The sequence below is a fragment of the Pholcus phalangioides genome, unplaced genomic scaffold (assembly GCF_987345545.1).
Source record: "Pholcus phalangioides strain wild (caught in Gottingen) unplaced genomic scaffold, Ppha-v1.0 ptg000172l_1, whole genome shotgun sequence".
NCBI lineage: Eukaryota > Metazoa > Arthropoda > Arachnida > Araneae > Pholcidae > Pholcus > Pholcus phalangioides.
This window is the reverse complement of record NW_028301637.1, coordinates 4,788,246-4,805,616: the sequence shown is the minus strand read 5'-3', so window position 1 is coordinate 4,805,616 and position 17,371 is coordinate 4,788,246. Positions and strand designations below refer to the sequence as shown.

The following is a 17,371-nucleotide window of genomic DNA, read 5'->3' as shown; positions in this document are numbered from 1 at the left end:
TTAGCAAGAAAATTAAAATAAAAATATTTAACAGAATTTATCGAATTTTAAATACTACTATTACAACGACTTTTACAAATACAACGCCACAACAGGCAAACTGCCCAACGAGGTGGCTGACTTAAGAACATCATTTATCCCGAGCCCTACCTACTACTGCTACACCACACATGCACCCCGCGGAACCCCCAACGAATAGGTGCATGCGGGAATGTACGTGTAGTGGAACCTGACGTGAAGTTTTTTTTTCCCTCTGTAATGCTTGTTATGTGTAGTGCTGCCATCTGCCACCAGTTTTTTCTAACTATGAGTGAAGTGTTATGATTGACTGTTGTAGGACTGTTGCTCTCTGTGGCGAGACTTTTGAACGGAGAGATCGGCTCGCATTTGCGGCTTGAAGTTGGGAACCACAGAAAACCAACTTCAGCCGACCACCATACGTGCACCTCGTACACATTCTGCTACATACTGGAATTTGCATGTATGTGTTGTGAATCTAACATGAAGTTTGTTTCTGTGTAATGCTTGTTTTGTGTAGTGCTGCCATTTAGCATGAATTTTTCTAACTATGAGTTAAGTGTCATGATTAAATAACTGTACCATTCTAGGCTTGCTGCTCTCTGTGGCAAGACTTTTTAACTGGGAGATCGGCTTGCTGTTCCTTGAAGTTGAGAACCACAGAAAATATGGTTTTAATTGAAGGGTAACAAAATGTATTTTCGTGAAAGGGCCAAACTGACTCCAAGAAAACTCACCAGGTAAGAAGTCAGTCAGTACAAATTTGCCAAAACAGAAAAGGTGTCAATTGGCCAGAGAATTGGTCGCCAAGACAAAATATGTCAAGTGTGTGGTTATAATGGAAAAATACCCATTCTCATACTAAATAGGACATATCAAAATTAAAAATATAACATTTTAGACCAGGACTGGACAAATCCCAAAAAAATCTAGGCACCAGAACAATTTTTAACTACAGAAAATATCAGACCCTAAGAAAAAGGGATTGCTTTATAGCTGTTTCTAAAATTTCTCCAAACAGCGTTACAAGTTTTCCATTTCACTGAGGAAGGATGGGGGAGACAATGAATTTGTAATGTCCAAATAAGGAGGTTGGGCTGAGATTCCATAAGTGAGGTTGCTACCAAATTGGCAATTTCTGATTATGCTAATATTCTGGCTCTTTTGTGATCCATGTCTTTGCCGAAAAAACTATCCATAGGCGTGGCAAGAAATTGCCAAGATTAAAGTTATGTTTTTTGATGTTTTTCTTTCCAAAGAACAAATCAGCACGTCGTCCAAATCAGAGCCGCAACTAGACTCTTGGCCACCTGGGGCAAGTGCGCATTTAGGCACCCCCTTGTAATGTTGAAGGATAGGTTTGAGAATAAAATTTGCACCCCCTCTGGTCCAAGACATGAGACCCGCCTGCTCCCCCAGTTGCGGTCCTGGTCCAAATGGACTATTATACTGTGGCTGTTAAAACAATGAAATGACAATAAAAAATGAACAAAACAGCGTTCTTGTACTAAATAAGGGATTAAGAAAAAATAAAACATCCTGCACTAGATACGGGATTGAAAATGAAGCAATATGCCATAAAATGAGCAATCGGTTACAGATAAAAACATTATTCCAGAATAGAAACTCTCTGGGTTACGAATAAAAACTGGGACTCTCTTTTAAATAATGCCCGTCCCGTCTGAAATGTAAATAAATATTCTCTGGTGGTTTTACGAACCTGAGCAGACGTGAAAAACAGTTTTTAAAATTGAACGTTTGTAAATAGGAATGACATTGAAAAGAATAGTATACTGGTTTTTTCCCTCGGCCCAATATATCGAAGAAACAAATTTCCTGGATGTTATGCTAAGGTGAACTCAGAAAGAGAAGTCTTTGTATAGAAAGTGCTGATTTTTTTTTTCTTTCGTGTTTAGATCGTGGATTCCATTTGACCTTCAAAACTGCAGATGATCCTGGTCTTGCACTATTGAAATACGGTGAATACTTGTACGAGCATTTGATCATCTTTTCTCCATCTGTTGAAGGTAAGATTAGTGCATGTAATGTTTTTGATGTGAATATGTCTTTCCTCAAAGCAGAATGTCAAACTGTGATGGTCGTCGCAGAACAGAATGCCGGCAGATAGCTGAGAAAGTACCGTAATTTCCAGTATGTAACTGGAGGGGAGAAAATCTGCAGGAGAATAGAAACTCAGAAATTTGAAAATTCTGTACACGGACAACACCCCCTATAAATAGGGTGTATCTATATGTGGTGTTGACATGGCCCATCATTAAGGGAAGCGAAGAAATATCTTCAACAACCTGTGCGTATATCAATACAGTACAGTATACAAAGTAGTAAAACCACTTTTTCAAGGTCGTGCGATCGGGTGGACTGCAAAAAGAAGAAAAAAAGGGGGAAAAGTTGTGTTCTCTCTCTACTTTTTTCTTCTTGGAACTAGGAAAGAACTCGGTTTTTTTTTTATGAACGCCCTAGTTTTATGCGTGAGATTTATAACAAAAACATAGTAGAAACATATAAATCTCATTGAAGTCCCACAATACTTCCATTTATATGAAGTCTTTCCAGTTTCATCATAATCTTTTTGCGGAACACAACAATTGTTTGTTCTGATTTGCCATATTATTTCTTATTGATAAAATAATTGTTAAAAGATGTACAGAAGAGTTAACCAAAATTCCCTTTCTCTCTTTTTATGTGGTAAAAAGATTTTTATGTGGTGTTTAGAGCAGGAGGTTTTTAATCTTCCATGTTCTAGTCCTCTTGTGTCATTAGAATATAAGCCACAGCACTTTTCATAATATTTTAGTATATAATATGAAAACAATGATTTAAATTAAAATGAGTAACTACTGACATGTTGTAATTCATGAATCGATGAATTCAAACAAGATATATATATGATATTTATTTTTTTGTTGTTTGTGTAGAATTTGGAGGTGCTTTGAATGTTCAAGCGGTGACTGATTTCATTGATGCTGGCGGAAATGTAATGGTTGGAGCAAGTTCGAATGTTGGTAAGCTGTATGTTTTTATGATTCTTCCATGCTCATTCAATGGTTGCCATCTAGCAAAAGATTGCACTGACAAAGCGCACCATTGGCCTTTCTCGAAATAGTGCAGTATTACTTCACATTCAAACTTTTTTCCTGAAAGAGAGCTGCTTATTTTATGGAACTTAGTCCCATAAAAAAAATTATATTTGTGCAGGGTATGTCGATTTAAATCAGCTTGATTAAAATCACTATTTAAATCACTTGATTTTTTAAAAAAAATCAGATTTAAATCCAAAAATTTAAATTTTGTTTTTTCTTTACATAAATTTAATGATATTGAAGTAAATGTAGCCTGGTATGGTTTGCATGTAACTGATATGTGATAGAGTTTGTGATTGAAAGAAGTATAGAATATTTTTTTTTTTGGGTAAATATAGACTTGAACTTATCCCTAGATACAATGCAGAAAAAAAGCTGCTCTATGTCTAGATTTTGTGCATGGAAAACATTGCAGAAAAATATAAGGAGCTAAACTGCACTATTTTCAATGCATTGCAATGTAGCACTAGGGTTCCCATGATTTAAAAACAGAGGAATCATTTTCTGTATGAAGCCTTGCTCTAATTGCTGATTCAAAATAATAGATGTTATACGAACATAGATATCATTGGGCTTTCGACTTTACATTTGCGTATTTTTTTTACCAAAACTCATTAATTAAAACTTCTGCAAAAAAATAAAAATGTGTAAACTATTAAGCAACATCATACAAGTCAGAAACACATCCACCAATTGTGCAGGAAACAATATTGCCAGTTGAATTTGTTTTATTTATTTAATGCTGAATGGCCCTTTGGTTGTACATCGAGTGAATTGGCATGTCTACATCAGATGTATGATACTGAAATGCCACCACTCAATCAATTTAATGTGGGTGGGAGGTTCATGGACAAAAACACTTTTCTCTACAAAAAAAATGTTAATCCATCAAACTAATTTGTGTTCAATGACCTTTCATGTTAAATAAACACAGATTTTTGGTGTTCATATTTTTTGCTTGTAGTTCATTTGTTGTTTAAGTAAATTTGAGCAATTAGGAGAAAAAAGCAGTTAGGTGATATGAAAATATGCATTCCTAATGATTAACAAGATTTTTTATTAATTAAGTCTGTTAATTTTAATCAAAAACATCAGATTTAAATAAAAAAAAATCTGATTTTTTTAAATTAAAAAAAAATCATTTTTCATACCCTGCATTTGTTGCAAAAACTTCAGGTTATCCAATACTCATAAATATGGCAATTTGTTATAAGCAATATTTTAAAAATTATTTGGACATTGTAGGTGTACTGGGACAGAATAAACATTTGTTATATCAATACTTTGGGCTTGACTGTTTTATATTGAAAGAAATGATGCCACTCTTAGCTGTTCATGCAAAGTATGAAAGACTGGATATGAAGTGGAGATGAATTTTAGAAAGAAAACTTGTATGCCTGTGTAGGGGAATCTAACTACCATCCCCTTGCAGTCCGGGCAACTGCTCTACCATTAAGCTACAAAGGACTGACATTTTCCTCCCTTAGAGCAGGGCTACTACTCTACTAAACCAGACATGCACCAAAGTCCATATTCCTATGCAGAACTTCTAACTAATTGGTACATGTTAAAATGTGCATGTATGTGTTGTGAACCTAACGTAAAGTTTGTTTCTGTGTAATGTTTGTTATGTGTGGTGCTACCATCAACTTTTCTAACCATGAGTGAAGTGTAATGATTAAATAACTATGCCATTGTAGGCCTGTTGCTGTCTGTGGTAGAGCAGGGCTGGATAAATCTATCCAACATGCCCGGGGCATGTATTTTTTTTTTTCCAATCGCATGCACAATGTGGGCATGTACAAAAATTGAAACACTTTTGTGCATTTGCCATGATTACAATTATTGGCGGCGATTCAAGTGTTTCTCCAGCATCATTTCCTTGTGAAATTTAAAATAAAGGCATTAAAAGACTAATTTATGTTACTGAAATTACCACAAGACTGGAATGAGCTATTTTGAAACTTGCTACAATAACTGTATGGTGTGTAATAAGGCAAATATGGGTTTTTATGGCATATAATACAGCATGCCTAGAAAGTTTACTGGGAGGGGTGCCCTAGTAAAATAAATGACACATGTACAGTTTCACATTCAGATTTTATCTTTTTCTTTTAATGCAAGTATGTTTCTATAACTGGTCGAGAAGAAAAGGCTTTTTGATAAGGACTTCCTGGGCACATTGAATTATAAGGTTGTTTAGGAGCTACTAGTTATTTAATTTCTAGCTAGGACTTTGTTAGGCAATTGTGATGGATTATGTGGTCAACACATTTTAATCTTTATTTATAGGGCCCTTAATATTTTGTGGCCTGGTGCTGCTGCATCCCTCACACCTGCCCAAGCCAGTCATAGAATGTAAATCAACTATGATTCCATGAGCAGAGTGAACAGTAACTTGCTGACTTTATTTCGGCCATCACAACATGGAAAATAATGATTTACTGATTTGATTTTCAAAAGGTGGCTGGATTAATTTCATGAGGATCACTATATATCTGTTATTCAAAAATTGATAAAATTGACCATGAATCTTGTGGGATGTCGTAACTGGTCGATGGAGGAAAAAATTCTGACAAGGGGCGGTAAGACAAATAAGATTGAGGAAACTCTGCCAGAATGACCATGGGCAGCCTCTTAATTTAGCTCTTAACAGCTCTTTGCTCTGAGGGAAGAAAATGTCAAGCCTCTGTAGCTTGATGGTGGAGCAGTTGTCTAGACTGTGAGATCGATGGTGGTTCAATTCCCTCACACAAGCATGGGAATTTTCTTCTCGAAATTCATCTCTGCTTGGTGTGCCAGTCTCTACTACTTTGTATTAAATTGCTTTGTGGTGATGTTTTATACCTATATAGTGTCAACTGAGAATATTTTTGACACTTGATCACTTCACTGAATAACTACTCTTCATAAAGTGTCACACAATTACACATGCACACACAAATACGACTATAATTTTTTTTTATTTCCATGGTATTAATTTAATTATCTGATAATATATGTGTAAATTATTTTTTATAAATTATCCATTGATCTCATGGCTTTTTGATTCATTTGTAGGGGATCTAATGAGAGAATTGTCCAACGAGTGTGGCTTTGAACTTGATGAAGAGGGTTCGGTAGTTATTGATCATCACAACTATGACATTGAAGATGAAGGGAAAGTATGTAGTACTTTTCCCCAAGAGTATCTCATATAAAAATGAATAGATAAAGAATAAAGAAAATCTTTTCATATTTACATTATGCAAAATTAATCATTGCGTTGAACAGAAATATTTGCATACTCGTGATTTAAAAATATTTTTAATAATAAATAATTCTTTCTCAGCATTCAGGGTTCGTAGGGTGCTTAAAAACTCCTTAAAATCCTTCCAGCTGTTTCTAACAAGAATTCGACTTTCCCCGCTCTGGATTTCGTCCCCGAAAATCGGATTGTGGTAATTGCAGCTCCTTATTCAAATTATCGGCCCCTCATTTGGCTTTTCATCATGAAACCCCGATCATATCCTTGATTGTACAACTGAAGATAGTTTACTCTAGTCCAGTGTTTCTCAACAACCGTCCGCGGTTTCTGTTTTTAAAAAAAAAAAAAAAAAAAAAAAAAGTCACCATTGCATCAAATCCTGATGTTTCGTGGGGAAAAAAAATCATTTCATGAATAAGAGCTAGTCCGCGGAATTATGAGAGTTAATTTGTATAATTTGCCAAATAACGAGTGTTAAATTGCCAATGTCGCCAAATGACGAGTGCTAAATCGCCAAACATTGTGTTGAATGTTCTGAAATTTTCTCTCATTTTGCAACAATTTCTTTCTGAGTACAACTGAAAAACAAGAAGGAAAATTGAAAAACTTAATTTTAAAGAATTTGTGTATGTGTTGATCCACTTTGAGCAACAGATGAATAAAGAGTTGCTGCAAATATAATTTTGTAAGAAAAATCTTTGTCAGCTGTAGATTTTTATTTTGAATAATTGGGGGAAGGGGAATGAATATCACTTTTAGAATTTATGTGATGCTGTTATGAGTTTTATTTTCGACCAAAACTTCAAAGTTTTAGAATACTTTGGTGACAATAGAAAAGAATGTATGTGGATTGATTATTTTATGAATTCTTATGATGCTGGGTAACAAATCAAAAGTTGTAATTTCTGAACCACTTCTACGTCTATATTTTTGAGAAGAGCAAACATTTGGCAAATAAAAAAAATTCCCATATGGGCTCTGCCCCCCCCCCCCTTTTTTTTTGCTGTAAAACTTATTAATAAAACTTATTAACCTTTTTATTGCTGTAACAGTTATGAAGTTTGCCATGACTCCTTAAAAAGACCTTAATTTTTATTTGGGAAATTTTTTATGAACCCTGGCATTGTGTATGGAATTTAATAGTTTTTTAATAGTTTCTTTAATAATATTTTTAATCTTATTTTTTTGCAATCTTGTTTAAGTTTCTTTAATAATTAACTATTTAATAGTTCTATAGTTAACAACTCGGAGTAATACCAGTTTTCAGAAACATTATGAGGTGTTAAAGTTTGACTGTACTATCAAATGTTGCGGGAAAAACATTTCTAGGTAAATAGATGTTTACAACTTGAGAGAAATAAAAGAGTTCTTAAGAGATTGTCACCATTTTGTTAATTTCTGTGAATTTATGTTTTGTAGCACTCCCTGATTGTTGCTGATCCAAATGACTTGATCGATGCTAAGACTGTTGTTGGAAGTAAAGATATTCCCCATATTCTTTATAGAGGAGTTGGGTGAGCATTTCATCTTTATTTAAAAAAAACAAAAAACATTCATATTTTAATACAAATATTTGTTTTTTCCGCATCTTGAATGTGTCAGATCTCAAATAAAAAATTTTCTTCCTCTTATTCCAGCATTATATCGGATCAAGATAACCCGCTCATCCTGGAAATTTTATCAGCATCGTCCACTGCTTACTGTCATAACCCGGACAATAAAATCACCGAAGTAAGAATATTTTAAGCTTGAATTATATAGAATATGGGACAAGTTAATAATTTGTCATGCATTCTGTTGCAAAATGATAAGACCATTGTGTAATCGCAACCTGTTTCTAACCCATCGATTGCCATTGCTGATATCCACAAAACTTTGGGTGTTTGAAAAAAATGTTAGGTTATCAATGTACGAATGGTGTCATGTATACATTACTGCTCAAAGTGACCCCAAAATCCACTGGAGCTAACATTTCCTATTCGTTTGGCTGTACAAGGAGTGGCACGCCTTAGTATCAGGGATGGAATACTAATATTTAATATCTCAATCAAAGAAATTCTCTCCAATTTTTGAACATCTTAATGTCTTACAGGCTACCAAACATTGATGTTTGGTAAAAAATTCCTGTAAAATTGTCAAAAGATGGTGGAACCTGAGCCGTGTACAGTTTGAAAGGAAAAAGGCTTCCAAACCTATATTTGGTAGAGTAGATGCCTATGTGCTAGGCTGTCCTATATGTATAGGGAGTTCCCCGGCATGAGGGCCATGCATTACATCGTATATTCATGATCGGGTGAGGGGCTAAGCCCAGACCTGCCAACTCTCTGGATTTAGGCGGGAGACTCAGTATTATTAACCCTTCTTCCTGCTCGCTGGATTTGTTAAAATTTCTCAGGGTTTTGGCAGAAAATTAGATTTCCACGAGCTTTCACGTTATCGTGACGTCAATGACTACTTTCATCGTTAGGGAAAACACCCATAGAGGGCAGCCATGGTCATTTCTGTTAAACAGCCATAAAAAAAGTCTTGGTAAGCATATTTAAGCAACTGGCAAAGACGTGACTTTGTTTACTTAGCTTTTATCACCAATCATTTATCAGGGTTATGACCTTGTTTTGTGGAAATCCCTGTATAATCATGATTGTATTCCATTAACAACCATGCCGTAAACACAATAAGTTTTTTCATCAGCAGCTTTGTATTTTGAGGTTTTTAATTGTATCCTCTGATTAAATATGTTGTCAGAAAGAAAATATAAAACTGCTTTTAAGAGTTCATATACCCAAGATTTAGCATCCGTGAAAAGAAACACTTATGTTTTATGAACAGTGTGTAGATGTGATTTCTCTATTCAAGAAAAGACTGACATTGAATTATATTCTGCTCAGGAACAATGCAGAACCTATCTGGGGAGGGGGGGGAAACTTTTTCTTAATAGATACTTTGTTTTCAAAAAATTATTTTTGCAATTTTTTTTTGATCGGGTTTATGAGCGCATGCGCCGGCTCTCGGGAGAATCTCCAGATTTCTGGATTCCAAAAGTTGGCACGTCTGTAAGTCTGTTTACAGTTTATTTGGGAGCTGAAGTATTCTAAGCACCCCCCCCCCTCTCCTAGGTTTTGATGCCTATGTCCCACCAGGGCCAGTCTTAGACCTAATAGTCGCCCTCCCCCAAGCACGGATCCAGAGTGATGTGTGGGAGGAGGTGGTTTTTGCTAGTCATCACTGTCCCATGAAATACAGACAGATTTGTTCTCCCATATTATCAGGCTCTTGGTGGGGTGATCGTTCCCATTGCCCCCGCACCTGCCCCACACTCCTGATTGGATATTAAGGGACAAAAACATCAAAAAAGCTTCCTTCCTGGAATGGGATTATTGCTATTCAACTAGTAAACAAGCATAAAAACAAAATTGCTTGATTTAATTAAGAGACTTAAAAACTATTTTGGGCCTGTAACTATTTTGAGGCAACTTGGGCGGTGCCCCGAGCTGAGTGGGGGCGGCGGCGCTTATAACTCCTCCTTTTTCTGAGCATAACCATTTCAAGGAGATTCCATTAAAAGTACAAGACATTTTCCTATGGAAAATTTGCTGTTTTTGTTAGCAAGGACCTGCTGTCTTGCTCGTACATTTTTCTTTACAGAATATGTTTTCTACAGACATAATGAAGAAAGGCCTGGGACCTTACCAGCCCCAAAGCAGAATATTTAGCACTGTTCTGCGCCGAGCCCTCAGCTAACTGGAAATGTTCTGCGGTAAAAATCCCCATTCATGTAATAGTGTTTTTTTGCACTTTTTCTTAAAATTTTTCCAAATTGTTCTGCAGAAGCGGTAATTGTTCTGCGACGTACGTCACAGATTTTCGCACATTCTGCTTTGGCGCTTACCAGGTGCTGTCAAGATCAAGGTCTACTCGTGTCTGTAAGCATAGACAGAATCAAACCCAGCTTATATCTGCCATGATGACCTGCCCTTCACTGCCCATGAGCTTTCCAACAATCGACTTTCAGTGACAAGGACCAACCTTTCATGACCATCCGCTCTGGTAGACAGGTCAGGTTCAAGTTGCCCTGCAAGTAGTTCTCTCGCTGTTGCTGGCAGGGGACCATCCATGGAGATTGTCAGAGCTGACCACAGAGTCAAGGTCATCAACAGTGTGTTGAGAGTGGGTTTTCAAATGTGCTTGTAAATGGCCATGATTGTTGTGGTCAGATGAATGTTTTTATAGTATTTCAATTCACACCGTATAATATTTTGATAAATTAAATATATATTATATACAAGATGTCACTCCTTTCATCGCCTCCATATATGTTCGAAACAACTAACTTTACATTGTGATTTGTTCCAAAAACCTTCCTGTTCGAATGAACCTTGTTTCATATCCCGACAGAGCTCATCCCAAAGATCTAGAAATTGGTTAAAAGTGAATTTCAGAAAAAGAAAATCAAAATGTTTGTTTTTTAAAAATAAGCGCTTCAAATGCAGGTAGTTCTGGTATAAAAAAAATAAAGCTCATTAGAGCTGTCCTATAACATCAAAAAAAAAAAAGTAGTGTCAGAATTTTAAAAGTATGAATTAAAAATAATTATCACAAGCAGCTTGAAAACTGACTTAATTTCTGTCTTTGTTCTTCTTAGTACCCTCATGCTGTTGGAAAAAATGTTCTTCTGTTAGCTGCTCTTCAAGCCAGAAATAATGCCAGGGTGCTGTTTTCTGGCTCCTTGGACTTCTTCAGTGACCATTTCTTCCAATCTGGTGTACAAAATGCCATCAATGGGAAAAAGTTAGTCTTTTTTTTTCATATCTATAAAGTTAATAAAGCAAAATTTTATCGTGAAGCTACATACTTGATCTGATAATTGTTGTAAACCTGAAGAACGAGTTTGAAATGATCAATTCATCAGAAGAAATAATAAGAAAACTTTTTTTCTGGTATCCTAATATGAAAAGCTAAAAATAAATTTCAGTTTTAGACAAAATATAAATAATCATATATTTCGTATCATCTCAGTAATTTATCAAAATTGAAAGTGTCATGAAACATCATTAAATATTTATAGGCTTTAAAGTATGTGCTGCATCTACATGTATACTCCACCAGTGAGTATCTGCTGAAAATTATTCCTTAGTTGGATTGCTATTTGATTTAAAAGTGATTCTTGCAATGTAGCGTTTGAATTTTTCGGGATTGAACATGCATAAATTGTCAGGTTGACTTACATGGAAAAGATCAACCCGAGATTGGTGTCAACACTGTAGTTTGGTGGTGGTCATTAATGTTTTGACACTTTTCTTTTGTCACTTTCTTTGGCTTTTTTTTTGGTAACAAATGTATTTGTTCACAAGCTTGAATGTTGAATGCTCATTCCAAAAATTTTTTCACTTAAAAATTTTCTACTTATAATGTGCAGATGCTAATTTTGCTACTTTGAGAGAGATAGAAATGTCATTTTATAGTCTGCAGAGGTATATAATTTACTCAAGTGAAAACTTTATTCATCAATATTGTCTTAATCATAAGGAATGGGAAGAGTTATTTACCACATTTTTGTAGTGAAAAAATATCTGATTTTTCTACTTGCATTATTTTACCTATGGATACTAAAAATTATACTTTAAAAATTAATTTTTTAAATATTTATTTCTGTTCCAAAACCTCCCAGAAAAAAAAAGCTGTGTGTATAAAATACAATGGTGTTTTTTTTCTTTAACATATGATCAGTGGATTTTACTGAAGATAATATACTTTTTTCAAAAAAATAATTTTTTCAAAAAAATAATTTTTTCAAATTTATTTTTTTAGGCGGTACGAAAAATCTGGAAATGAACAGTTGGCAAATTCCTTATCTCAGTGGGTGTTCAAGGAAACTGGAGTATTGAGGGCAGGTAACATAACACACCACAAGAAAGGTGAGAAGTTTCCACCAGAGGCATACACAATCATGGATGAAGTCGTAAGCATCCTTTCATTATTTTTTTGTATTCTGAATTCTATTTTGTGTATTTTGTGAAAAAGATGGGGGATTGAATGATATAATTCTAAGTATATGTGAAAGACATACTAGTTAAATGATAGTATGCAGTTATATGAAAATGTATGAGTTAAACTCAAACACTGTATTTACTCACATAGGACGAGGTATGATTTTAAAGATCAAAATAAGGCAATCCGTATTGCAGTTATTCTACAATAATAGCCTAAAATGAGCGTGTTAAGGCAAATTATGCTATTTTAGCTCATTGAGTTCAGCTATTTGAATTTGATGTCTTATTCCGTGATGTAATAATATGAGCAAGAGTTAACAAATAATTAACAATTATTTAATTTACTTTGAGAGCCAATTGTAAGCGACCCACTGTTACAACTACAACAAGAAGACTCCATAATATTATACAGTACATTGGAGAACACTGGACAGAAACGTGAGTGCATTTTAGCTAGTGGAGCCGAAGAGGGCGTGCGTGTCACAACTGCCATCTCGAGGAATATTCGTCGCCACACTATCATCTTCCTTCTACTCCAAAGTTTCCGTATATTTTGTTTTTCACTTCCACAAAGCATCATCCTCAGATCCATCGAGTGTATTTGAAATGCACCGTTTCCCCCCTGAATGCTGAATGACTTTGATAGTAATTCTAGAGGTATACTCTTCTTTGCAACTGATGCCCACATAGCAAACATTGAAGCATTATCCCATTTGATACAGCTGGTTGGGGTCACTTTATGATCTTTACCAGTAAGCCTCTCATTATGAGGATCCAGATTCGAGCCCTGTCTGTTGTCGGTTGAAGTGAATTTTCTGTAGCTTTCCAACTTTAAGGTGTGAATGAGAGAGCTGATCTCCCATTTAAAAAAGTCTCTTTGCAAAGAAGGCAGACCTTCAGCATGATGTTTACATAACATAAATATTCAATTTGCAATCTTCAATTCAAAACATGGAAGATAGGTCGCATTACCAGCAAGAACACAAAGCAAGCACAATTCTGACAATATAAATACTTTAGGGCCCACGCATAATAAGTTCCTGCGTAAAACCAATTCGTTCGAAATTCTGCAGAGGATTGTGTATGAAGTGAATGTACAGTTTCTAAGAAGTAGGCTAGTCTGTGTACATTTTTCTCCTGTGATCTTCAAATGGCTTGTTGATGCATACGTCCAAGAGGTGACCCATCTCTGAAGATTGGCCCAGCAGTAAGCTATAATTGCAGCGTGAGTTACATATGATTCAAAGGAAAAAAAAAGGCACAAATCCTTAACACATATAGGACGACCTAGGTTTTTGAAACAGTGAAAATTGAATGAAAACCTTGTCCTAACTGTGAGTAAATACGCATGTGAAGTTGTATGGCTCTTATGAGCTCCGGATTTTTAACCCTTCCTCCTGTTCCCCGGATTTGTTAAAATTTCTCTGGATTTTAGCAGAAAATTATATTTTCTGCAAGCTTTCACATTGTCGTGACGTCAACAATTACCGTCATCATTAGGGAAAACACCCATAGAGGGCATCCGTAGTCATTTCCGTTCAGCAGCCATAAAAAAAGTCTTAAGCAACTGGCAAAGATGTGACTTTGTTTACTTAGCGTTTATAGCCAATCATTTATCGGGGGATGACCTTGGTTGCTAAAACTCCTGTATAATCATTATTGTACTCCATTAACCGCCATGCCGTAAACACTAAGTTTTTTCGTCAGCAGCTTTGTATTTTGAGGTTTTTAATTGTTTCCTCTGTAAATAACGTTGTTAGAAAGAGAATATAAAACAGCTTTTAAGAGTTTGTATACCCAAGATTATCAATGATAGCATCCACAAAAGGAAACACTTATGTTTTATGAACAGAATGTAGATGTGATTTCTCTATTCTGCATGGAAAGACTGGCATTGAACTATATTCTGCTCAGGGACAATGCAGAAATGTAAAACTTGCCTGGGGAGGGGAAGTTGGAACTTAATAGATGAATTCTTTCCAAAAAAATTTTGAAATTTTTTTTGATCGGTCTATGAGTGGGGGAGGGGGTACCCCCTCTTGGGAGAATCTTCTGGTGATGCTATTGATACTGCTAGTTAGTGACTAGGTAATTATATAGCATAGCTGCCAAGTCTCCAGAATTTCTACCATATCACCCAAAAAATTCTTATGTACCCCAGAATTTTCCTTAATTCATAAAAAAATTCATATTTTTTTTGGAAAAAATCATTCTCAAAGAATTCACCTGTGAAAAGAGTCTTAACTGCATTTTCCTCACAAAATGATACCACATGTGTAATGTTAGTTGTCACCATTACTAAATCCTATCGAAATGTTCCATTTGATGAGGCAAAGATAAAATTCACCTAAAAGATAGCACTGATTTGGCCTCTTGATAATTAAATCAGCAAAATATTTTGTGTGTTGGATGACCATATGCCCTGTTTTTGAGCTAGATTGATTTTTTGTTGGTGTGATTTTTATTTACTTGTAGTATAATAGGTAATTTAAATATACATTTATTTGCACAACAACATAGATGAATACAGAACTCCAGATATTAATACCTGGCATTCATGTTATACATACAATATTGATAAAAATTAATTAATTAGACAGACAAATGCATGGAGCCAAGCGTGCAATTCACATGAACCAGTGTTAATGAGAAAAAAAGAAACTTGATCCAGATTATTATTATGTGAGTGCCATTGAGCTGGCAGTGGGGAAAAGGGCAAAATACTGTTAGCTGCAATTAATTGGTGATGGCAGGTAAGATGTAATTTTTTTTTATAATGAATAATAGCTATGATCTTTAGTTGATCTTTTTTTTCCTCCAATCTGACTATAATTTTTTGCATTTGGTTTTTCAATATTTCTTTTTATGTAGTTTTAAATCATCTGAATTTGTTTATTATTTCACTTGAAATAGTATTAGAAAATATCCCTAGGAGTTTATTTGCATTTATGAAAAAAAAACAATCTTTATTTGTCGTTGAAAGGTTTTTGTATGGAGTTCATATCGGTGCTAAAATCTCTGATTTTCATTCTCCAGGGTTGGCAGCTATAATATAGTAACATAGGTTTGCATTGATATGCTTATGACGTGCAGGTTTTGCGTGGTGGGGGTGTTGTCTCCAAATTTATTTATTTATTTATTCATATTCTTATGTATTTATGAAGTCACATCTAATTCAGTCTGTGAATAAATGTTTCATCAAAATAAATACTGCCCTAGTGAGGAATTGTCGGATTTATCTTTTCTCCTGTAGGTAGAAAGGTAAGTAGATCCCGATCAAATCTTTGTGATAGGTAGGTACTTGTAAATGCGATCACAATATTTTATGCCGTAAAATTTCTAAAGCTGAAAAGATATGATTTTTAGCCACAACAGTGACTTGTGTTTTTCAGGAATTAATATTGAAAGTTATGATTTGAGAAGTTATGCAAGATGATCATTAGCTAGATATTGAAGAAATTTTTTTTTTCTTCAAGGTTTATACCATTGAAGTAGAGATCCTTAAAGATGGAAAATGGGTTCCATTTGATGCAACTGACTTACAGCTAGAGTTTGTTCGTATCGACCCATTTGTGAGGACATCATTGAAAAAAAGAGGTAATGCCTATTGTTTATAGATTTAAATATGTTTGCATATATGGGTCATTCCCAAAAAAAGTGTACAAACCATTCATAGCAGTACCCATTCAGTGTACGCATGATTTGTAGAAGTCTAAGTGAAACGGCGAGGGATCATTTTTGAATAATTTTGGCTGATGAAAAGTTGAATTTATGTTCAAAGGACTATGAATGAGCGGTTAAAGTCTTGGTTTGTTTCGTATCTATCATTTAAACGGTATTTAAGGGCATGTTTAGTTTGCCTATATATGATAATTCGCATTGGCACAAAATGCTTTAAATTTCCCAGTTGTTGAGTCGGTCAATGGGAAAATATAATTTTTCTGTGATCTTCACCCCAATAAAATCATCTTTAAACTAAAAGATCCCATTGACCAACTAAATAACTGGGACATTTACACCATTTCATGCCAATGTGGATTGTCATGTATAGGTCAAACTACATAAACATGTCCTTAAATACTGTTTAAACAAGCATAGAACATATGTAACCAACCAAGACTTTAACTGCTGGCCCTTTCACCATAAATTTGACTTTTCATCAGCCAACATTCAAAAATGGTCCCTCACTGTTTAACTTGGACTTCTATGAATTATTTCACATCTACAAAAACCCAAACAAACTCGTCAATGACCTAACTAGCACACCACCCTTCTCAAAAATCTGGCAACAGTTTCTACAGTAATTTTTTTTTTCTCCATTAACATCACTCTCATGGTCTCATCTGTGATTGGTTCTACCATTTGCCTTTTCTCATATTGCGTCACTTCATTTCATGTCTTGAACATTGAGTAACTCCCGCTATAAAGAGTATTTCTTTCTTTCTACTATTTGTCTTTGCTACTGAAGAAGGAGCTTCCTACAGTTCCGAAATGCACTTAGCTATTGTTCACTTCCAATTTTGGGTACACTTACATTGATTTCCCCTATTATACAGGCAACAGTGGTTTCTCTTCCTCAACAATAATTTTCCAATTGATGGAAATGGTTCCCTAGCAATGCGTTTCAAACATGTACATTGGGATGGGTCAAAAAAATAAAACTCATATTTTTCAAGGGGCACAGCGATAAAAAGGTGCTAAATGGTCTCAAAATAACACATGTGGCTTTTTTTTTTTTACATTCTGATTCGTGTAACTGCCTCCGGATTGATATTGATTTTTTCAAATTTTTTTTTCAAGGTAGGTTTCAGTTAGGGTTTTGATCAATTACGTTACTTTCTACAAACATAGACAATTTGTCACGTTGTAGTGGTGAGGAGTGGATGGGTGGGTAGAGTGGGGGAGAGTCTAGGAAGACCCTACGCGTGCTCATGCGACGCCCATGTTTCTCGGTATAACTCTAGCTGAAATAAGGCGAGGTTTTGTTGAGCTCGCTTGTGCCATTTTCATCATGG

The 17,371-nt window shown here is 35.1% G+C and overlaps 1 protein-coding gene across 1 annotated transcript in view; it reads left to right on the top strand.

The window, feature by feature from the left end:
- Positions 1-17,371, top strand: part of Ost48 (dolichyl-diphosphooligosaccharide--protein glycosyltransferase non-catalytic subunit Ost48) — a 38,350-nt gene that overhangs the window by 9,502 nt on the left and 11,477 nt on the right. Inside the window, exons 2-9 of the mRNA XM_089255780.1 lie at positions 1,935-2,045; positions 2,955-3,041; positions 6,180-6,283; positions 7,786-7,880; positions 8,004-8,097; positions 11,009-11,154; positions 12,175-12,325; positions 15,833-15,953. Of these exons, the coding sequence (XP_089111906.1) occupies positions 1,935-2,045; positions 2,955-3,041; positions 6,180-6,283; positions 7,786-7,880; positions 8,004-8,097; positions 11,009-11,154; positions 12,175-12,325; positions 15,833-15,953 (909 nt within the window). The remainder of the gene's footprint in view (positions 1-1,934; positions 2,046-2,954; positions 3,042-6,179; positions 6,284-7,785; positions 7,881-8,003; positions 8,098-11,008; positions 11,155-12,174; positions 12,326-15,832; positions 15,954-17,371) is intronic.